Below are 23419 nucleotides of genomic sequence, written 5' to 3'. Positions count from 1 at the left end.
CACGCCGCAGACAGCCACCACCCCACCCCCCGCCCATCCACCAACACGCCAAGGAAGAAACCCCGGAGGGAGACAACCGTCAGCCAGGAAGCAGAGACCAGCCAGACACCAGCAGATAGCAGGTACCGCCCGCCAGACCCCCGCCAGCCCCACCCCCAAGCCCCCGACCAAAGCCACCCCCGGCTGCCCCACCCCGGAGCAAGCATCCCCCCGCCGATCCCGGCCAGCGCCACGCACAAGAACACCACGCCGCCCGCCCACACGCGCAAACACACGCCCACCCACCAAGCCACAGCGGCCCCGTCCCTGAAGGGAGAAAGCAAGGGATCCCCCCACCCCAGCACCACGCACCCCCCACCCCAAGCCCAAACCGCACATCCGTGACCCCCACCTCCGCGCTCCCAGTCACCCGGGGGACAGCCACAGGCGCCGGAGGACAACAAGCAGCTCCCACCTGTCACACAAACAACACACACATAAATCAGTAAAATAAAATAAAATAAGTAATAAATTTATAAAAAAAAAAAAAGAAAAAAAAAAAAAGAAAAGGGCACCCCAAAGGGGGAGATAGCTCCGCAGGGGCAGCTGGGCTCAAGCACCCGCGCCCCCACCAGGGGGATAGGCCGGCCCCCACACCCCACACCGGACAACCCCACGCGGTAGCCGAGCAGGAGCTGGTGCCCATATAGACTGAAATTCTGACATTTGTTCTTTAGATTCAGCAGACATTCTCTCCATAGCTATATGATCGAACAAAAGATTTTTGTAAAGAGCTATGTTCACTTTCTTCCTTGATTTCCAATTGATGAGAATGGTTTTCTTGGCGATGCTTAATGCAGTGATGAGAAGCTGTGTTTAGTTTGTTTCTACATCAATTGTGGAGAGATCGCCCAGCAGGCATAGTAAAGGGGAGGTGGGAATGGAGAACCCAAGTGCCATTCCTACCTTCCTATTCCTATTCCTGATGTAATAAAAAAATTCCATCCCTTTTAAAACGAAGCGCACACAATAGAGGATGCATGAGTGAGCAGCTCCCAAGTCCATTACCATGACAACGGCTGATTAGGAATTTCCAGTACGCTGGACTTACACAACAGGAGCTATAAACACACACACAATACAGGGGAAATGGTGCTGCACAAAACAAGCGGAAATATTACGAGAAACGAAAACACTGACTGACGAGATGAACGTCACATCGGACTACAACAATTTGGCAACATTTGAAGTTCAGAGGAGGCTACTTACAGCTCCAAGTACAAGTAGTACCCCAGAATGTTCAACAATTGAGGATGCATAATATTACAAGAAGAACAACTAAAAAAAGAAAGCTTCAATATTTGGACAACTGAACGGCAAAAACATCAGCAATTTTACAAAAGAAAAGTCAAAATATTAAGAATTTTTATGAGAATAAAATCTCACTTTTATGAGGAAAAATAATGTCATTTTATTAAAAAAGATATTATTTTCATTATTTTTATTTTAAAATATTATGAGAAACAAACAAAACAATGAATAAAATTGTAATATTTGGAAAATGAGGTTGGGTAAACAGTTTCAAATGAAAATATGAATATGAAGGGAATAAAGCCATAATTACATACAGTAATTACATTCATCTAATGGGGAAAAGAACAACAATTCATTTCATTTTAGGAACATAAAGTTACTAAAACATGAAGTTTTTAAAGGCCAAATTAGGTTGAGGGAAAAAGTTCTGATATTGTGTGAAGAAAGTCAAAATATTATTGAAATGAAGTCACAGCGCTTTGAGTGCCTTGGAGGTGGGAGTGAAAGACCATCAACTTAATATTTTCATAAGATTCTTGGTGGCATAGCGTTGAAATATTACAGAAAAAATACTTTCTTTTTGTCAAACATTTAATATTACGAAACACAAACAAAACAACTCATAATGTTGTCATTTTTGGAAAATTAGAGTGGGTAAAAAGTTATAATAATGCCAGAATGAAATAAAGCCATAATTACAAGAAGGAACATTTGAAATGGATAGTTGACCTACTTGAACATATAATAACAAAATACATATTAAGAGAAAAAAAGTTGTAATCAAATTAGAAAGAAAACCAACTTGTCTATAGTGGCCACTAGAGGGAGACTGCAAAAGTGGCCGCTATAGACAGGTGGCCTCTATAGACAGGTTGGCGTCCAGTTTGAATGTTGACCAGTAGAGGGGAAAAAAAGAAAAAAAAGGGGAAAAATAATAATGTTGACCAGTAGAGGGCACTGTGGGACTGCGGATAAAAGTTGTACAGCACTACTAGGCTTGTTATTATCCACGACCCACAGAACAAAGCTGTGCTAGTAATGTCTTACGCTTGTTTTTAATATTTTACTTTTTATACGGCAGAGTGTCATTACAGCTTTAGTTCATCAGGAAGTGACGGGAAGTGACGAAGGGGCGTCCCGGCAGGAGAGCTAGGCTCAGTGCTAGCTGTGAGTTTGGAGAGAGTTGGGAAGTGTGTTTATGTTGGCGTGGATGTAAAGTCCTGCAGTGTTCTCCGCTGTTAATAAAGCCATTAAAGTGCATCGGCGACGTGAGTCTCTCCTTCCCCACAACAAGCGGCATTACAGTATTGACCAGTGCACACCAGGAAATAAACGGTGTCACTTGTTACAGGCATTGGCTGGACAGCTATGTAGTGGGGCTTGTTTAACCTTTGCCTTGTGGGCAAGCAGGAAGGAGAGACGATGCTGAGAGATGTGTGTGTGTTCTGAGCTGCTGTCTGGTGGCCGCGTTCAATAAATAAAGTTGGCAGAAGCAACAGGAGAAGTTTCCTTCTTTGCTTCGGAGCTGAATAACACTGACAAGTTAACAGACTAGTAGCGAACGGAAAAGAAGACGGCTTTGTTTGTGTCGAATACAGAAGATGAGGACTTTGATGGATTTGTGGATGAGGATTGATGAAAAATAACGTGAGTACATTCTAAAATACTTCAATTAAGTACAACCCAACTCAGTTTTGCTCCCGCTGCCACATGCATGCTAGCGTATGTTTTTTTTTATTGTATCCCAGCCTTATCCCAGCCTACTTTGCGGTAATGTTTTGGTGCAAATGCTCTTAAAGTTACATGTTTGACCAGGAAATAGCAAGCTCAAAAGAAGACGGCTTTTTTATGTGAACAACTGACAGTTTGTGTGGATCTTGTGAATGATTGTGACTGAGCTAGGACTCAGTAATTAAAGTCTACACACGACGGCTTCATTGATTGAAAAACCAAACTTTTTCGTGCATGAAGCTTCTACTTGAGTCGGTAATTTGGCCGCTATATGCGGTCAGATATTGACCAAGGGAGACAAAATGGGCGGCCGCTGGCCGCGTTGGACAGGTGACTGCTATACACAGGGTCCATAACATGTAAATTTGCAGCAGGAGATTTTTCAGTGGCCGCTATAGGCAGGTGGTCGTCCTGTAAAGGTGGCCGCTAAGACAGGTTTGACTGTATAATAATAACAAAACAATGTCATTTTAGTAACAAAGTTGAAATATTCAAGAAAGAGGTTGAGGGGAAAATATACGATAGTATGGAAATAAGTCATATTATTCTCATAATATCCTTAGTAGCATAGTAGAAAAATAGAAAAAATGTTATTTTTGTAAAACATGTAATATTACGACAAACAAACAAAACAACAATAAAGTTGAAGAAAACGTACAAATGGAACGTTGAAATAGTTAATAAATCATCATTTTAGTATCATTTCACCTTTAACACACAGCTTGAGAGCAGTTTTTTCAAGAAATATACAGTATAGAACTTTTTAGCATGTCTACTTCTAAATATCCATGCAGCCTTTACGTTCATTCCTTTTTCACTTTATGGCTGGAAAACGTTTGCGTTAACCCCATAAAGCTGAGTTAGGATTATGACATGAGGGTTGGGGGGTTAGGTATAGTATTTGACAATACCCTCACCCTAACCCTAATATCATCTAAAAGGGCTTCCAAATGGTAAGGAAGGTGAAACTGGGGGGCATTTCCTTGCATTGAAATGCAGACATGAACTATCTGCACTGACCATCACGCCCAAGATTAGTGACACTCTGCAGCAGCTACACAAGAGCTACACAACAAACAAACAAGTCCAAACACTTCCTGTGCAAAAAACCTGAGTTTCTAATCTCAATTTGAACACAACATCTGTTTCCTGCAAGAGCAACCAAAAAGAGACAGCTCACGCACGAACATCAAGTAACGGAACCCGCATGCATGTTCCAGGATCTCAAAAGCGAAGTCATGTGCACTCAAACTCATTCTGTCAGCAGAGGGTGGGGCTTCCCCTCTACTAACCCGCCCCACCCCCACTTTTACAAAAATGTGAGACAGAAGCCGAGAAGACTGTTGGGAAACTGCGATGATGACGAGCATCACGAGCTCCACATTTCATGAGTGGACAAAGTAAAAATAACAAAAGAAAAGATCTCAACAACAAAGGGATTTGTGTGACGATGAAGACTGGGGGGGGAAATGTGGGAGTGATGGAAATGTTCATGGGAGGATTTGTGCAGCAGCAGAGCGAGGGAGGACGTGATAAATGATAACCCAACTCCCCCCGTGTGAGTTCACTCCATCGCCTGCCACCATCCAAGGTAAGCAATGCAGAATGATGTGTGTGTGTGTGTGTGTGTGTGTGTGTGTTTGCTACATACTTCAAGAGGTCCATTTAGACTGGAAATAAGGCTTGGTTCTGGAAGCAGCTTCTGACATGTACGGATTGAAACAAAGTTGTGTTGGCCATCGATTCACATGGAAAAGTAGGCGTTAAAGCTTCTTTCCCAACAACAATCAAAACACTTCATAGTGGAGAAGAAAAAGTGGATCCATGACTGTTTGCTGCTCCATTCTGGGCGGTCACACCCATGCAGAAAAGATGTCATGTGAAACTGTGTGGAACCCTTTTTTTGGGCCTATTGAGACATTTTAAAGGGAAAGCAAACCCATCCAAGGAGAAAGCATTAGTCCGGGGAAATGTATCATTGGGTCTGCACTTTCCATCAGAACCAAAACACAACAGCGCTGTAATGAATACAAACGTGAGATAAAGAAAGAACAAAGCACACTTCTCAAGTGTGAAGACCTGTAACTTGATTTGTGTGGAGAGGAAGCTGCTAATTGTGTGGCACAACGTCGTCTGACACTTCCTGTGGTAAAACAGTAAGAAGAGCCAGCATACCCCCGCGACCCAATGAGGGGAAGCGGTATAGAAAATGGATGGGTGGATGGATGGATACTCAACCTCCATCTGGCAGGCAGTCCTTGCTAAGAAGCCTAAAAGCTCTGCTATGGCACAGCATAGCAATGCAAACATGGCACTGAAACAGGAGTTCAGAACATCAACACCACTGGGGTACATAAAGCTGCAGGGGTGCCTGCTTTGTTGTATCTGTATTTGTACTTATCAATGTAGATTTGGTTTTCCCTCTCTTTGCTGTGTATGTTCATTTCTATATGATTCCATATTGTTATTTGCGTGAGTGGATATGACGTATACACCTGCGGTGCATCTGTGCATGTGCTGCATGCAGTCACGGTTGGTGAATAAAGACAATCTACACATATTACGTATGGTTATTGACCATTTATGTTCATAAATTGAACTAAATAATAATAAATATCACAGCATGTGACGTCTCAGAAGCTGTTGTGAGTGGAGGAATCTCATGTGTGGTTCTTGCAACCTTCCTTCCCGCATGGAACGCAAGGTCGGTGCTTTTATTGTACCAATGAAACAACAGCCGTACTTCTGAGCGGCCTCTGATTCGTTGGTATGTACGCACGTTCCACTTCCAGGTTGCACGTTGGGTGGGCGGTGATCGTACTCCTTCACGGTCACCACAGCTACATTCTCCACTGACAAAAAACCCCTGCAACCATTTGTGCCACAAATCGCACGGGCAAATAAATTGCATGTCCATTTGTTCGCTCGGCTTTAGCTGAATTGCAACAATATTGATCATCAACTAAAATATGTCCTGTCTTGTTTTAGGGAAATAATGGAGCTTCCATTCATCTTCCCTGTGCTCCTGCTTCTATGCTCCCTCAGCGTTGCTGTTTGGACATGCCCTGATGGATGCCAATGTAAAGAAGACCAATTCTTGTGCAGCAGAATCTCAAGTGTTCCTCCAATGCCAACATCCACCAAGGGCCTCTTCCTGTTCAATTGCAGCATCTCCTCTCTGAAACCAGAGGACTTCACTCCTCTTTCTCATGCCTTAACCATCAGTATTAAAGATTGTGTTTTGGGGGAGATTCACCCTGGCACGTTTGATTCCACTTTGAACCTCAAGGTCTTAACGGTTATTGGAACGGAACTGCAAGATCTGCCAGAGGACTTGTTCCAGAATCTTCAGCAGCTTGACACTCTGAATGTGAAAAGCAACAAGCTCCTTGTACTCCATCCAAAATGGTTCTCCCCAATCAAAAGCCTGATTGTCCTTGATCTCAGTAAGAACCAGTTGACCTCAATACCCGTGGAAACTTTTCACCCTCTGACTGAGCTAAAGTACCTGATGCTAGCAGGCAATACTATCAGTCGGTTACTAGGTGGGACGTTCAAAGGCCTTTCTAAGCTCAAGTACCTTCGGCTAAACAGGAATTTACTACAGCAAGTTCCGAGTGGAATTTTCGACGACCTCAAAAACCTGGAGGGACTATCCCTAAATGACAATCGCATCACTCATCTCCAACATGACCTGTTCTCAAAGATGCCCAACCTCCAAAAGCTGTTCCTTTCCAACAACCAACTGAGAACTCTTCCACAAGGGCTCCTCCTACACCTGCCCCTCTTAGCTCAGATCTCCTTGTATGAAAACCAGCTGGACAGCTTCGGCCCTGGGGTTTTTGGTCCCATGGCCCTGCAGGAGTTGTGGCTGTATGACAACAAGCTGAGCCGAGTAGAGGATGACACCTTTAGAAATCTGACGCAGTTGCGACTCCTGGTGCTCAGCCGCAACCGGATTAGCTATGTGTCGACCAACGCCTTCCGAGGGTTGGAACAGATAGGTGAAATATCACTGCACACCAACCTGCTCAGGACCTTGCAAGCTGGGACATTCCAAGGTCTTCCCAGGCTGCTAAACATTTCCTTGGAGCACAACTTCATCACTCAACTGCCCGCCGGTTTTCTCCAAGGCCTGAGCCACTTGGGACAGATTGACCTGAAAAACAACTCTCTTCCAAACCTGCCACAGGATATGCTAGATGCCATCTCTGTGGCAGAAGAGATACTGCTTCAGCAGAACCCCTGGAGGTGTGACAAGGACATTCTGCCTCTGAGGAACTGGCTGAGAAAGCACCCATCCAAGAGCAACCAAACCCAAGTGGTGTGCGACACTCCCCTCGGTCTGAGTGGGGAGGTAATTGCCACGCTGACAGAGGAGGACTTGATGCTGCAGAGTTCCACGCAGCAGACACTACTGACCTCAACAGAGTGGACGAGCAACCCGCCTGCTGGCAAGACGACGCCTCCCACAGAGTCTGAAGCGGTCACAAGCAGCGGACAGGGGGAAGAGGGACAAGTCTCCGACCATACTACCATCATCCTCATTGTCGTCGCAGTTGTCGCCACGCTCGTCATCAGCGCCACCATCGTCAGGTGTCTATACTGGAGAAGGAACAAAACAGGAAGGGGAAATATAGGACACAGGAGCAGGAGCTCTGTGCTGTAGACGAGTGTCCAATCTAATAGCCTACAAGTCTAAGTGCCCGATGTTCTTTTTGCATTTTAAGTGACCCACTTCCAACGTCTCTGTGTTTGCTGAGCACCTGACACAACCCGCACGCACACGCAACGTACTCGTGTCAACATCGGGGGCAGCATCAACATGGGATAAAGAGTGTATTCACCCCCATATAAGATGACCCCGCTTTTTCAAGACCTGTTTCTGGAAAAATATTTTCAAGACAAAAAAAAAGATCAAATGTGTACAGCAATCCCTCATTTATCACGGTTAATTGGTTCCATATAGGACTGTGATAAGGGAATTTCCGCAAAGTAGGATTCTTTATTTATAAATGGAATTGTTTTGGTAGTTAGTGCATAGAAAACCAGTTTACCGTATCTTGCTTGCTGCTGTAACAAGTGAATTTCCCCGCTGTGGGATAAATAAAGTACAAATACAAATACAATACAAATACCACCTTCTAAATATGCTTTTAACATGATTAGAGCCCTCTAGACATGACATAACACCCCTACAGTGACCTTTACACTCCTATTACCCAATACAGTAAACATCATAAGAGTAAATAAGCCATTGAAGACATAAGTAAGACTTGTGCTCATGTGTGGTACTAGAAATGTGTTCCCTAAGGCAGTGGTCCCCAACCTTTTTGGACCCTTGGACCAAAAAATCTCTGGTGGACCCAATTCTTTTTAAGTGTACAATATATATTTTGTTACCATTGTGCCTGAAAGCTCCTGCGGCCTAGTTCGGCCCCGCCCAAGGACCAGTGGTTGCGGACAACTGCCCAAGGGGACCGGAAAGAGAGGTGGACAGGAAGTGATGTTGAGGGTTCAGAGTTGAGTTTCAGCTTTGCCTGTGTTTTTTTTTTACAGATCTTTATTCGGGATTATTGTGCCTGTTGTGAAACCATTCAAAGCTGCAATAAAAGACTGTTGTCATCAAGTGACATCAAGTGTGGTGCTTGTGTGTCTCACCCAACATTACAGTAACACTACTGACACCTAGTGGCCAGTGTGGACTACTACATATCATTAACGTCTGAATGCATCTTCTGAATGTCTTATATTTATATTTTAGTTGATTTAGGGATTTTTATGCTTCATTTAGGCCAAAAATATGTGACATTTGCTTAACTAGGCATATTTTTGGACTAATAATAGGCCACATTCAACCACGAAATAGCATGATTGATTAATTAATGCATTTTTGAAAAACTGTGATTTGAGTGAAAGTGTGAAATAGGAACCGCAAAGTGGCGAAGGACGACTGTATTTGTTTTTTAAAATCATGTTTGCAATATCAATGAAAAAAAAACAGCGGATTGCAATTCATATTTCTTAGCTGCTCGACAGTCGTTGTTTGCTAAGTCGCCCAATCTTTGTGACACCTTTTTCCAGCGGGTCTCTGTCACGGCTACGTCCCTCCAGGTCACTGGTGTGTGGGCGAGTGGCAGGAAGAAAAGAAAAAAAGGGAGAAGCTGTTTGGCGCCACCTGTTGAATTTCAATATAAGACGTCACGTCTTTTTTTCGATGGGAAGAATGTTGCCTTGTATTTGGGTCAATATGGGACTGTTGCGTGTAAAAAATTTTAATGGGTGTATCAATTACTCGCAGTCCGGGGACATCACCCAGTATCTCTTGATACCACTGTGATCCATATCGGAACTGGATATCAGACAGCACGGTGGAGTAGTGGTGAGCACATCTGCCTCACAGTTTGGAGATCCTGGTTAGAACTTGAAAACAACAATGGAAACTCGTCTGTGTAGGCTCTCAGTCGTACAGGAGTTGTCCATCGAGTGAAAGGCTTCTTGAGACGTCATCTGTACTTCTGTGAAGAAGGTGTCGGACGTTTGGCTCCTCATCCGAAGAGCTTCGTCAGCAAACTAATAAGTGCTGGTAGCCTAGGCCTTAAATACAGTAAGAGTGGGCGGAAATGGTGTGCCAACACCCTCCTCCTATTGGTTCCTTACACTAAGCCTGGGCGGAGTAGTGGTATAATCCTCTCCTGCTATTAGCACCTCCGAACAAAGGGAAGTGTTGCTCCGTGAGTTGGGTATGAACGACTCTGATACTGGCTGGTTAGCATCTATTGTTCTGGCTCGGCCCTGGCTCCACCTCATTTGCATGACTAAGAGCTGTGGGTTTTGGTCTCAGTAACCTGCTGAACACAGGGTCCAAATTAAACCTCAAACCACCATTCCGATTCAATGATGGGTTCTGTTGTTTGACAAAAATAGCTTCCTTTACTCCTCTTTCAAACCATCTGTTTTCTTTGGCCAAAATCTTTACCTCGCTGTCCTGAAAAGAGTGATTGGTAGCTTTAAGGTGTAGATGTACTGCTGATTGAGGACCACTAGAATTGTCCCTGCGGTGTTGATAAAGCCTTTTTTGGAGCATTTGCTTAGTTTCCCCAATGTAGTGCTCTTTGCATTCCTCATCTTTACAGTGGATGGAATAGACCACATTGCTCTGTTTTTGGTTTGGAGCCTTGTCTTTAGGATGCACTCATTTTTGTCTCAGGGTATTTACTGGTTTGAAATAGGTAGGAATTTTGTGTTGCCATAAGATCCTCTGGAGTTTTTCTGGAGACTATGAAGAAAAAATAACAAGTCTAATTAGTGATGCCAACACATATGAGCAACTTAAAAGGGACCCATCCAGTAGGTATAAGAAAGAAATCATAGACTGTCTCCAAAAGTTTGAGAAGGAAGAACTAATTGACAGACAGATGTATCATAGGTTATACCCTGGGGAGGCTACACCATGTATCTATGGCCTTCCAAAACTTCACAAGGAAGGGTTTCCCCTCAGACCCATTGTCTGTAGCATTGACTCTACCACGTACAATGTAGCTAAATATGTAAAAACAGTCTTATCCCCGTTGGTAGGCAACACTGATCATCATATAGAGAACACAAAAGGGTTTGTGGCGAGTATCAAAGACCTCAGATTGGAGCCAGAGGAAACTTTGGTGTCTTATGATGTGACTTCACTTTTCACATCTGTTCCCACCTCAGCAGCAGTCTCGGTGGTGAGGAAGAGACTGCTCGAGGACTCAACTCTGCATCGGAGAACAAAACTTAGTGCTGACCACATCTGCCAATTATTGGAAATTTGCCTTAACACTACATATTTTCAGTTTAGAGGGAAATTTTACAGACAAATTCATGGTTGTGCTATGGGCTCACCAGTCTCACCCATAGTGGCGAATCTGTACATGGAAGAGATGGAGAAACAGGCTCTCACATCCTTCTCAGGGACAAAACCAAGGCACTGGTTCAGATACGTGGATGACACCTTGGTCATAATCAAAAAACAGGAAATTCAGTCTTTCACAGATCACATCAATGCGGTGCACACCAATATCAAATTTACTCGCGAGGACACTAAAGAGAACCAACTAGCCTTCTTAGACTGCAAGGTAATTATAGGAGAGGACAGACAGCTACTTACAAAGGTCTTTAGAAAGCCCACACACACTGACCAATACCTGCTTTTTCAATCAAACCATCCACTACAACATAAACTAGGGGTTATTAGGACCCTCCAACATAGAGCGGAACAAATACCAACTAGTGCTGAGGGAAGGAAAAAGGAGACACAACATGTCCAGAGAGCGCTCTCAACCTGTGGGTACCCGCGGTGGGCTTTTAACAAATGTCAAAAGAAGAGAGTAGGGAAAGAAACCCAAAAGCCCACAGAAGCAAAAAGGAGAGGAGTGGTAGTCCCTTATGTAGCGGGGGTCTCCGAAAAACTCCAGAGGATCTTATGGCAACACAAAATTCCTACCTATTTCAAACCAGTAAATACCCTGAGACAAAAATGAGTGCATCCTAAAGACAAGGCTCCAAACCAAAAACAGAGCAATGTGGTCTATTCCATCCACTGTAAAGATGAGGAATGCAAAGAGCACTACATTGGGGAAACTAAGCAAATGCTCCAAAAAAGGCTTTATCAACATCACAGGGACAATTCTAGTGGTCCTCAATCAGCAGTACATCTACACCTTAAAGCTACCAATCACTCTTTTCAGGACAGCGATGTAAAGATTTTGGCCAAAGAAAACAGATGGTTTGAAAGAGGAGTAAAGGAAGCTATTTTTGTCAAACAACAGAACCCATCATTGAATCGGAATGGTGGTTTGAGGTTTAATTTGGACCCTGTGTTCAGCAGGTTACTGAGACCAAAACCCACAGCTCTTAGTCTTGCAAATGAGGTGAAGCCAGGGCCAAGCCAGAACAATAGATGCTAACAAGCCAGTATCAGAGTAGTTCATACCCAACTCACGGAGCGACACTTCCCTTTTATCGGAGGTGCTAATGGCAGGAGAGGATTATACCACTACTCCGCCCAGGCTTAGTGTAAGGAACCAATAGGAGGAGGGTGTTGGCACACCATTTCCGCCCACTCTTACTGTATTTAAGGCCTAGGCTACCAGCACTTATTAGTTCGCTGACGAAGCTCTTCGGATGAGGAGAGAAACATCTGACACCTTCTTCACAGAAGTACAGATGACGTCTCAAGAAGCCTTTCCCTCAACAATGGAAACTGCTAAAATGAAGGCGGAATTCATCTTAAAAGGCATTAAAAACAATTGTAGGTATCTACAGGAGGACCCACGGGGCCAGTAGGGTAAACACCAGTATTTTGTTTGAAAACTCACCTGCTATTTGAAATCAATGTCAGCCATGAGCTAATGTAACCCGCCCTGTTTCGCACCTGCCCGCACCGGGGCTCGAACCTTTGTAATGCGAGGCGAGAGCGCTGACCCCGCAACTAAAAGCCCGGACTGTCGGCCGCGTGTCCAGCGGAGCTCTTGATGCAGAGGGAGTGAGGTTTCCCAATGTACACTCGCACAGCCTCACAGGCTGGCATCCGTTACACTAACATTAGCATGAACCTTTTCACGTGTAACAGTCATGAAAGCTAAAGAAACACTAACAATTACCACACCCAGTCACATAAACATGAACCACAAGTATTTTTTTGTATATTTTTACCTTACCATCTTACATGGAAAGAATAAAATCGAAGATTGCTGCTTTGAGATGCTTTATCTCTTCTTCTCCGTCTCACGGCGTAACTCAAGACGATTCACATTGCAACACTGACATCTGCTGGTCGTTTTATTGTAACTACACCAAACAGCGATCAGCGAATAAACAAACTGAAATAACGGCTAATAACGGCTAATAACGGAAATAACGCCTACGACTGAATGTAGAATATTACTCGTTGTGCCACAGGACCAAGCCAGCTACATACCAACTCGAAGATTTGCTTTGGGTTCCACTTCTGTAGCAGACATTTTACTAATATTTTGGATGCTGTTGAAAACGCATTGAAAATATGTTTTGATTTTAAGCATGTCTGTGTCTTGTTATGTTTCAGTATTACTAGGCATGCACTGGCTTAGCTTCTAACAAGAATATCTTTCATATGATAAACTGGTTTGCTCATGGGACAAATAGCTGCTGCTGGGATTGAATGCGCATCCCCTGTAATTATTTATTTCCACGCTGATTCAAAATGGAATAAAGTGTCAGTGACAGCAAACTCACATGGTCGGAATCATTTCTCCACTTTTGAAATGATACATTTGACAGCATTTAGGTTCATACGAACAAAGGCAAGTTCATGTGATTGCTGCTTGCAAATTCTTTATTACAACCAACACAATTCAGAACAGAAATAACATAAAAGGACTCAAAATGGTCCACAAGTCAAACCCACAGCATGCTCACTCACCCGCGACCGCATTTGCAATAAAGACACGTCACTTAATTCACGTTAATGACAACCTTACACAAAATAGAATCAGAATGACTCAAAATAAGACTGGAAATAGTCCACCAAGTTGGAAAATTGCTATAAAACGATAGAATAGAATGTCCACGTGTGAGTATGCGCTTAAAGAGAGAGTGTTTCCATTTAACACAAGCATTGTTGGTGCTATGAGTGCTATGAGTGCTATGATATCAATGACATTTATAAATGTGCTACGAGTATCCTGTGCCACACGGTTACATTTCTTAATTTCATGGTATTTAAAACTCACAATGATTCAATGAAATCATCTAAAGCACGATGCTAACCATGAAGGCATGCTTCAGAAAGTATTCATGTGTTGCAAATACAGCTAGAAATGAGTGAGACATTTGCACTTGCGTTTCTATTCCTCCCTGGTGACAACAGACATCAGACTTTCAAAGTAAAAGCCAATGTTTCAAACCATCTTTGCACTTGAAATGACGGCGATAAGATGAAATGTGTTTAAAAACACAGCATATCTACTTTATGTCCGAGCCATGTCGCAGCCCAGTGCAGTAATTGGCTGCAAAAAAACGCTCAGATTAGAATTATCTCCGCTCACAGAAGCTTGTTTGGCCACGCCCAGCCGGGTCGCCGCAGGGCAACCCTGATATCGACAACAACTCGTGCAACTCGTGTCTCTTTGCATTTCCTCTGGGCTGCTTCCTGCCACAGGAAATAATCAGGTAGGCTCCTTTGGGATTTAGATAACTTGATCTTTCAGCATCTTCTCAATACGTGGATACACTTTAGAGTAGTCAGTGTGCAGTTTATATAGCAGTATTTACTGACGACCCACTGGGAAAAAGGAACATTTTTTAGTAGCATAAAGTTGAAATATTAAAGACAAAAGATTTTTTTAAGCTGTAATATCATGAGAAACAAACAAAACAACAAATAATAATGTAATTGTTTTCAAAATTAGGTCACAGAGAAAGTTATAATAAAGTCAAAATATTATCGAAATAAAGTCAGAATTAAGAGGATAAATTTTGAAAGAAGAAAATTGAAGTTGTTGGAAACTGGAAACACTAAAACAGTAAAAATTGTAAAATCGGCTGTAATTTTATGAGAATAAAATTAAAATATTAAGAGAAAATGTTTTTATTCTAACGGGAACAAAGTCAGAATTTTACGGGAATAAACTCGTAATATTACAAAGAAAAATAATGTCATTTTAGTAGCGTAGCATTGAAATATAAAAAATATATATTTATATTTTTAATTTGTAGTATTATGAGAAACAAAACAAAATAAAGTTTTTGGAAATTTTTCTTGGGGAAAAAAGTTACAATGTTATGGAAATAAAATCAAAATATGGGAATAAAATCCTATTATTACAAGGATTATTTAAGAATAAGGTTGAAATATTTGGGGGAAAAAGACTGAAGTTTATACTAATAATAACATTTTTTCACCCTCCTGTATATCACAAAGCTTTCCCTTGAAAGACGTAGAACCTCTTGGCATATCTGCACGTGTTGCTTTACAAAATATCCAAGTGGCAAAATTGCCGCTTGGATATTTTGCTGGAAAAAGTTTGGACACCCTGGTTGACACCAACAAGGAGACAAATTGCAGCTACAGAAGCTGAAATGTATCAGATTTTTGAAAGTATATGTTCACAATAAAAACGCATTCAACACCAAAACTGCACTTTTGTATCACAAATGAATTAAAATACACTGAAAATCAAACACGTGTATTTAGTTATTCAGTGGCTCACGCAGCAGCTAGCTACCGTCTCCAAGCTAGACATAATTAGTGTCCAACACTGCAGTGTAGCTCATTTTTCAATCCACATGTAACTAGAGTTGCACAGTACTTACAGACACACAGTCTCCAAGGCAGAAGCGTATCAGAAAGTATTCCGTAACACAAAGCATCCAGTGTGCTCTGTATCAATCCATTTGTGTGCCACAAACTCAACTCAGTGAATTATTGCAACCACGAGGTGTCGCTAAATACCAAGCATCATTGTCCCTTGGAAAGATGTCCTGGAATAAAAACGGATACTGTCAGATACTGTAGGTGCTCACACGTTTGTCTTCTGTCTTCTAGTGCTTGGTCATGCAGAGACAACACGTCATTGTGTTCCTCCTGCTTTCACTGTTGGACTCCTTCCTGACTGGGAATCAACCGTGTGAAAAGGAGACTGACTGTCCCTCAGGAAACCAAGTGGTCTTAGGTTCAAATATGACAGAAATCCCTCGTACACTAAGCCCAGGTGTGACTGAAGTTTTCTTTCTGAACAGCCAGATCAAAACCATCCCCGCAGCAGCCTTTGTGGAAAACACTCACCTGGAAAAGGTGGAGTTCCTGAACACCAACACAACCATTATTGAGCCGGGAGCTTTTGAAGGTCTGGTAAAAGTCAAGTACGTTGAAGTCTCTGGCACGCTGCTAGAGTCTATCCCAGTGGGAGTCTTCACAGGGCTCAGCAATCTGGAGAAAATCATTCTAAAGTCCAACAAGCTCCGTCACGTGCCCAAAGGTTTGTTTGATGGCCTTCAGAAGCTACGAGAGCTCCAGTTGCACAGCAATGAGATTGACTCCATTGAAGACGGGACGTTTGATGAGCTGGAGAACCTCACAACACTCCATCTCGCTAAAAACAACCTGTCCGCAGTGTCAACCAGCTGGTTCTCGAAGCTGACCAAACTGCAAACACTTCGGCTTTATGAAAATCAGCTGGCCGCCATCCCTGAGGACATTTTTTATCTATTACCGAATTTAAAAGAAATGGCTTTGCAGGGCAACAAAATAACCAAGTTGTCTCCCAATCAGTTTCCACATAAAGACAAAGTCACAAAGCTTCTCCTGGATGACAATCTGCTGACAAAAATACCAGGAGACTTCTTCGTGGGCTTCCCAAACCTTAAAACGCTGACGCTGCAGAAGAACCAACTGACCAGTCTTCCAGCTGAGCTCTTTGGAGAAATGAAAATGACAGATTTTAGCCTCAGTCAAAATCAACTGAATGATCTCCCAAGCGCGATATTCAGCCCCCTGAAGAAACTGAAGAAGCTGGATCTGTCAAAGAACCGCTTTGCTGCTTTGTCGGCTGACTACTTCGAAGGACTGGACAAACTTGCCGTTTTGAATCTGCGCAACAACACCATAGAGTCGCTGGGTTTTGACGTGTTTGAGAAGGTTCCATCTCTCAGCACACTCGACCTGTCCCGCAACAACCTCCAAACGCTACCTGAGGACATTTTTGAACCTTTACCAAAACTCACCAAGGTTTACCTCAATGACAATCCCTGGAAGTGCGACTGCAACCTTGTACCTCTCCATGTCTGGATCAAGGCCAACCCTCAGCTTGTTCCCAACGCAGTGGTGTGTATGTATCCAGAACACCTTAAAGGACAGGAGATCAGGTCTTTGACAGAGGAGGAACTGATTTGCCTCACAGCTCCCGCCACAACCGCTGTGTCGCTGACGGCGACAACACAACCGATCCTCACGACGACACGACTTCCACTGCCGACCTCGGCAGAACCAACCGCCATCCTCACAACCACAACCTTCACACCTACAACACCTTCAACGACACAACCAAGCACAACTCTTCCAGCCGCAACTACAACCACTCATCCTACCACCGTCCCGACCACACCAGTCGTCACAACAACACAAATGGCAACCACACCCACGACCATTTTAACAACGGCTCCTCCACTGACCACAATAAAACCCACTTTACAGATAACAGCAGCTTCAACCACAACCCTGCTACCAACAACAGTTGTTGTCACACTGGCACCAACTACAATCACGACAGCTGGAACGACAACCTCACCTAGCACCGCTCCGACGACGATTCCAGGGATCACCACAGCAATGGCTAGAAATACACCCACGGCCGCAAAGGATGTGATTTCCACCTGTCCCGTGGAGCCTCGTCACCCGTCGCCAACACTGGACGACACAAAAGTGGCAAATCGCTGCAAATCTCAGGCAACTGTGTACACCGTTCTGCTGCTGGCGGAGCTGTCCTGCACAGTAGCGCTGACAAAGGTCACCGTGTCTTTGTGGCGCTTGCTGCAGCGCAGCGAAAGGTCAAACAAGGTCAAACTCACAAGTTTCTCCTACAGGAAAGAAGTCATCCTAAGGCCTGTGTGGGAGACAGAGACCAGAGGCCTTTAAGCAGCTTAAACCAAGGGTGTCCAAAGTGCTGCCAGGGGGCCATTTACGGTCCACGGATTGTTTTTATTTGGCCATATTGTAAAAAATAGCAAAAATGGGAAAAATAGAAAAAAACACCACAATGTAAAGAGAAAACGGTGGATACTAGTAACTCATAATAACACAAAACCTTCATTTTAAATATACACGACTCTCAAAAAATTAGGGCTGAATTTGGCGGCATCACTCTCAGTTTTTCTAAATATATTGAGGAATAAATCACTGCTGTTTTGTGGTTGACTACGGCCAATTATTAGTAAACAAGCAATCTGACATATTTTTGGTCTAAATGAAGCAGTTTCAAGGATGGAAATGACTAAATGAACTCAAATACAACTGTAACACATTCAGAAGAAGCAGTCAAAGATGTTCTGATGACACGTAGTATTCTGCACTGGTCACCAGGTGTCAGTAATGTTACAACGCTCCCAATGCTTGTGTGAGTCGACAGTATATTATGTCTTATTATGTTTTATTTTCTCTTATTATGCTACTATATTGGGTAATACCAGTGTAAGGTGAATATAGGGGTGTTATTTCATGTCTAGAGGGCTCTAGACAAAAATATTCTACAAAACTACAACACCATAACTACAAAAATATTCCATTTATAAATAAGGGATCCTACTTTGGGGTCTGGTCTGATTAACTGCGATAAAGGAGGGATGACTGTATTCGGCTTGAAATTTCTGGATGAAGCTAAAATGCACGATAACCTTTACATGTGAATGTAATGCACATGTCCAACTGTTCAATGTTTCACTACTTTTTATGCAACTTGCTGTTCTCTAACAAGCTTTTTTTTACATTTTTTTAAATACAAAATGTAAAATATGTACACAATATCAAAGTCCCCCCCCACAAACTTTGATTCCTCAGTGGGAAATAAAAAAAGTATGTGGCCCTCAGTGTCCTTTCTGAACTACCGTATCGTGGTGGACTAGTCTGCGTGTCCGATGATCCTTGGAGCTAAGTTGGTGGGGGCTTTTAGGCCCCTGTAGAGCCACCCAAGACAAACAGCTGCTAGGCGAGGGACCAGACGAAGCGTAGCTGAAATAGGCCCCCATGAAGCACTGGTGCAGTGTGATCTGATAAGATATGATTTGGATTCCACACAACTATCCATGGACTAGTAAAAAAAGAAGAATCGGGCCAATCTTCTGGACTGCACCACTTAGTGTGTTTCAGCAGGGGGAGCCAGAGACTCACAATACTTTGGTGTTCCGCCGTGAACAGCTGGACCCTTGAGCAACACCTGACTGCAGGAATAGAATATATTATATATATATTGTTGTTTAAGAATATAAATAGAGGTTGTTTGGGATTCGAATCCGGCTCAGACCTCCCTGTATGGTCTTTGCACGTCCTCCCCCAGTCCCAAAACATGCACGTTAGGTTCAGTGGAGACTGAATTCAAATGAGGGTGTGGGCAGTTGTTTGTATGTAGATGTCCTGTGACCCGGAATCACATGGTCTGTCGGGGCAAGTGGTAGTTCTCAAATGAAGTAAACAATTCATGAAGGCATATCCCTGGAAGGACGCACAGACCTCTACAGGTTAGATAATGGCACCCTGACTGCTTTTAGGTATCGGGATGAAATCCTTGGACCCATAGTCAGAACCTACGCTGGTGCAGTGGGACCTGGGTTCCTCCTGGTCCACGACAATGCCCGACCTCATGTGGCTAGTGTGTGCAGGTAGTTCCTGGAGGATGAAGGAATTGATACCATTGATTGGCCCCCACGTTCACCTGACCTAAACCCAATAGAACACATCTGGGACATTATGTTTATGTCCATCCGACGCCGCCAGGTTGCTCCTCAGACTGTCCAGGAGCTCATTGATGCCCTGGTCCAGATCTGGGAGGAGATCCCCCAGGACACCATCCGTAGTCTCATTAGGAGCATGCCCCGACGTTGTCAGGCATGCGTACAAGCACGTGGGGGCCACACAAACTACTGAGAATCATTTTGAGTTGCTACAATGACATTTTAGCAAAATGGACCAATGTGCTGCACCATTTTTTCACTTTCATTTTTGGGGTGTCTTTGATTTCCCCCCCTCTATAGGATGATCATTTTCATTTCTATCGAATGATGTGGCATCATTTTGTTACTAATACATCACCCACTTATTATCAGGAAACATATTCAACATCATTTTTCCCCCAGTTTAGATCTGATGTGTTTTCCAAGTGTTCCTTTCATTTTTTTGAGCATTGTATATATATATAAATAAATGCCAAAGTGCCCCCCCCCCCGTTTTCTTTTCTCTTCTTCTCTGTCCCCTCCTGCTCCGGTCCGGACGCTCCAAATTTGCATAACAACAAGCATCCAAGTCAGATAAATTGTGTAAAAGAGGGGAAGTGCGTATCTCACTTCTCCCTGGCAGAGTACATCTGGTGAGCACGTGAGGGTGTTTAGATCTACAATTCTATCTGCCTTAAAGGCTGGACAGGACAGGGCAAAAAAAACAAAGTGGCCCCCGGCATCCTTTGATTTTCTGTATGCTATGTCTAAAGGAATATGTACCAAAATCTGAGAAATATGACATCAAAAAAGTGAAATAATTTGCCAAAGCACGTTAAATGAGTCAGATGGTGTGGGGAGGGTGCCACACCAAACGCTGTAAGATGGAATGTCATAACACGACGAGCGCCTGTCCTTGCATTGGACGTGACTGGAGCTGCAACAGTCGATGAAGCCAGTTAATCCAGCATTGGACTGATGGTTTCTGGAAGAAAAGATGTGAACATCGTGTGATTCCAGCCTGTCAAATGTGAACATGGATGAACTTCCTTGGCCACCCATGAAAGCGAAGCTGTTATGTTTGTCACATGTTCACACTCATCAGCTGTGACTTTAGAAAACACTCATGGACATTTTTGCCTCTTTTGTGATACGCTGCGGACCGGAGCAGTGGTGTTGACTCGGTCCATGTAGGACATCACCCTTTACTGGATGAATGGAAGCAGCGACCTTGACATTGCTGGAGTGAGAAAAGACAGAGAGACGGGGGTGTCATTGCCTTCATGAGCAGTTTCATCTTTGCTTTGATGACGAGGCATCCGTGGGCGAGTGCGACACCAGAGAATGTCTACTTTTATGGGCAAAGGCATTTGGCTCCTAATTGGCCATTTGCAATGAGTCTTTCTCCTTGGTTCTTTCAACCCCCCACGGCTGAGTGCACTGTGGTTCGGAAACCGGGAATAGAGTCATTGGAATTGAGTATAAAGTGGTTTATCTGTCACCTACAGAGTAAACATGGCCACAGTTTGTAATATTTAAGCAACCTCCTTTCCACAGACCAGCTTTGGACCCGTACAACCGGACACATCACACCCAGCATCTAGCGGTTTTTGTAGCTGTATGATACAACCCGGACAGAGCATGTGATTAAAGTTGATGAAGAGTTAACAGGCCTGCTTAATTCTACACCACCCACAGAACACTACCTCTTTTAAAAGAGTCTAACCACCACCACCATTTGTCCTTTTTTTCAATATCTCCTCCTCCTCCTCCTCCACAACGACGTATGCTGGACCACTCCTCTTCAAAGGTTTGGTTTGGTTTAGTTTAGTTTATTTGAACATGAAGGTTACAATGGAATACATCTCATGAATCATTCTTTGACAGTTCCACATGTCCAAAAGGAGTAGGAAGAAGCAAAGCTTATTTAATCCTACCCCCCATCCATTCTACATCTAGTACAGTACATGTAGTTCACTTCCTGGATTCCATGTCATGTTTTCAGTGATAGTCAGGATAACACATAATAGATAACGGTGAGATAACCCTCCCCCCCAAAAAAGAGAGAACGTTCATAATAATGATAATAATGATGACAATACTAAATAAATAAATAAATAAATAAGAACAAAGCTTTTTTTTTTTTTTTTTTCCCTTTCCTTTTTTTTTTTTTTTTAAACACAACAAAGAAAATTATTTTAAAAAATAAATAAATAAATAAATAAATAAATAAATAAATAAAAATAAAAATAAATAAAAAATAAAATTTAATTAAATAAATATAAAATAAAATAGAAAATAAAAAAATAAATAAAATAAAATAACAAACCTGACAGAACAATCAGGACTCTTCTGCCTTGTATTTAGCAAACATCAACTGCTTGTATTGTTTTTTGAATTTGCTCATCTCTGTACTTTGTTTGAGTTCTTTACTCAATCCGTTCCATAATTTAATTCCACACACGGAAATGCTGTGGGTTTTCAGCGTTGTTCTCGCATATAAATGTTTTAGGTTTAATTTTCCTCTAAGATCATATTTCTCCTCTCTGATTGAGAAATACTTGATTAGATTTTTGGGTAACGAGTTGTTATTAACTTTATACATTATTCTAGCGGTTTGAAAGTGTACTAAATCTGCGAATTTTAATATCTGTGATTTTAAAAATAAAGGGTTTGTATGTTCTCTATACTTGGCATTATGAATTATCCTCACAGATCTTTTTTGCAGTACAGTGAGTGAGTGAAGATTGCTTTTGTAATTATTTCCCAGATCTCCACACAATACGTTAGATATGGTAATACTAAGGAACAGTACAGAGTGTGGAGTGATTTTTGATCAAGAAGATATTTTGCTTTATTCAATATAGAGATATTTCTCGCCACCTTTTGTTGTATATATTTAATATGAGATTTCCAACTCATTTTTTCATCTATTATAACCCCAAGGAATTTATATTCTTCCACTTTTTCAATATCCACTCCATTAATTTGTATTTGATCGTACGTATCCTTTCTACCTTTTTACCAAATAACATTATTTTAGTTTTACTTAAATTCAGAGATAATCTATTCTTGTCAAACCATGACTTTAATATGACCATTTCATCCTTGACCTTTTTAATGAGTTCTTGTGTGCTTTCACCAGAACAGAAAGCAGTGGTATCATCGGCGAATAAGACCAATTTTAAGTTGTTAGTTACTTTGCAAATGTCGTTAATGTACAAGTTAAACAGTTTTGGTCCCAGTATGGACCCCTGTGGTACTCCACACGTATTGTGTAGACTCCCAGATGTATATTCTCCTAGCTTTACAAATTGTTTCCTCTTTGCTAGGTAGCTTTTAACCCAATTTAAGACTAAACCCCTAATTCCGTACCTTTCTAATTTTGAAATTAAAATAGTGTGATTAATTGTATCGAAAGCTTTTGTCAGATCCATGAATACTGCAGCTGCGCATCTTCTGTTGTCTATGGCAGTAGTGATTTCCTCCGTGATTTCCATCAGTGCCATAGAAGTTGAAATGTTGGCTCTGTATCCATATTGACTACTTGCCAATAATTCATTCTTATTAATAAATTTGTCCAACCTATTATTAAATAGCTTCTCCACAATTTTCGAGAATTGTGGTAACAAGGAAACTGGTCGATAATTTGTAAATTGGTGTTTGTCTCCTTTTTTGAAAATTGGAACCACCTTGGCTGTTTTCATTTTGCTTGGAAATATTCCAGTCTGAAATGATAAGTTACTAATCGATGTTAACGGGTCTGCGATCTCATTGATGACCCTTTTCATTGTTTCCATTTCGATTCCATGACAATCAGTTGATGTTTTTGCCTTAAAATGGTTAACAATGTCAGTGATCTCCTTTTTGGTTACAGCAGTGAGAAACATAGAATTAAGATTCCTATCAATAATATCAATCCCTTCATCAATTGTGTCTTGTTTTGGAATTTCCTCTT

At 42.4% G+C, this 23419-nt stretch overlaps 2 protein-coding genes across 3 annotated transcripts; both read left to right on the top strand.

Annotated features, from left to right (window-relative positions):
* The first annotated feature begins 1563 nt into the window (after positions 1–1563).
* LOC129189022 (carboxypeptidase N subunit 2) lies at positions 1564–20972 on the top strand. 2 transcript variants are annotated; one of them, XM_054790258.1, is made up of 2 exons: positions 1564–2940; positions 15587–20972. In XM_054790258.1, the coding sequence occupies exons 1-2, from the start codon at positions 2929–2931 to the stop codon at positions 17672–17674; spliced, it is 2100 nt and encodes a 699-aa protein (XP_054646233.1). In that variant the 5' UTR covers positions 1564–2928; the 3' UTR covers positions 17675–20972. The 2 variants fall into 2 exon arrangements, with proteins under 2 accessions (XP_054646233.1, XP_054646234.1); XM_054790259.1 differs by lacking the exon at positions 1564–2940 and adding an exon at positions 14139–14211.
* On the top strand, positions 4312–8789 carry lrrc15 (leucine rich repeat containing 15). Its single transcript, XM_054790261.1, has 2 exons — positions 4312–4615; positions 6013–8789. Exon 2 carries the CDS (start codon positions 6020–6022, stop codon positions 7691–7693), a length of 1674 nt encoding a protein of 557 aa, XP_054646236.1. The 5' UTR covers positions 4312–4615; positions 6013–6019; the 3' UTR covers positions 7694–8789.
* Positions 20973–23419: the final 2447 nt, after the last annotated feature.

The sequence above is a fragment of the Dunckerocampus dactyliophorus genome, chromosome 10 (genome assembly GCF_027744805.1).
Source record: "Dunckerocampus dactyliophorus isolate RoL2022-P2 chromosome 10, RoL_Ddac_1.1, whole genome shotgun sequence".
In the NCBI taxonomy this organism is placed as follows: Eukaryota; Metazoa; Chordata; class Actinopteri; order Syngnathiformes; family Syngnathidae; genus Dunckerocampus; species Dunckerocampus dactyliophorus.
The sequence above is the reverse complement of the archived record's forward strand: the minus strand, read 5'-3'. Positions and strand labels throughout refer to the sequence as shown.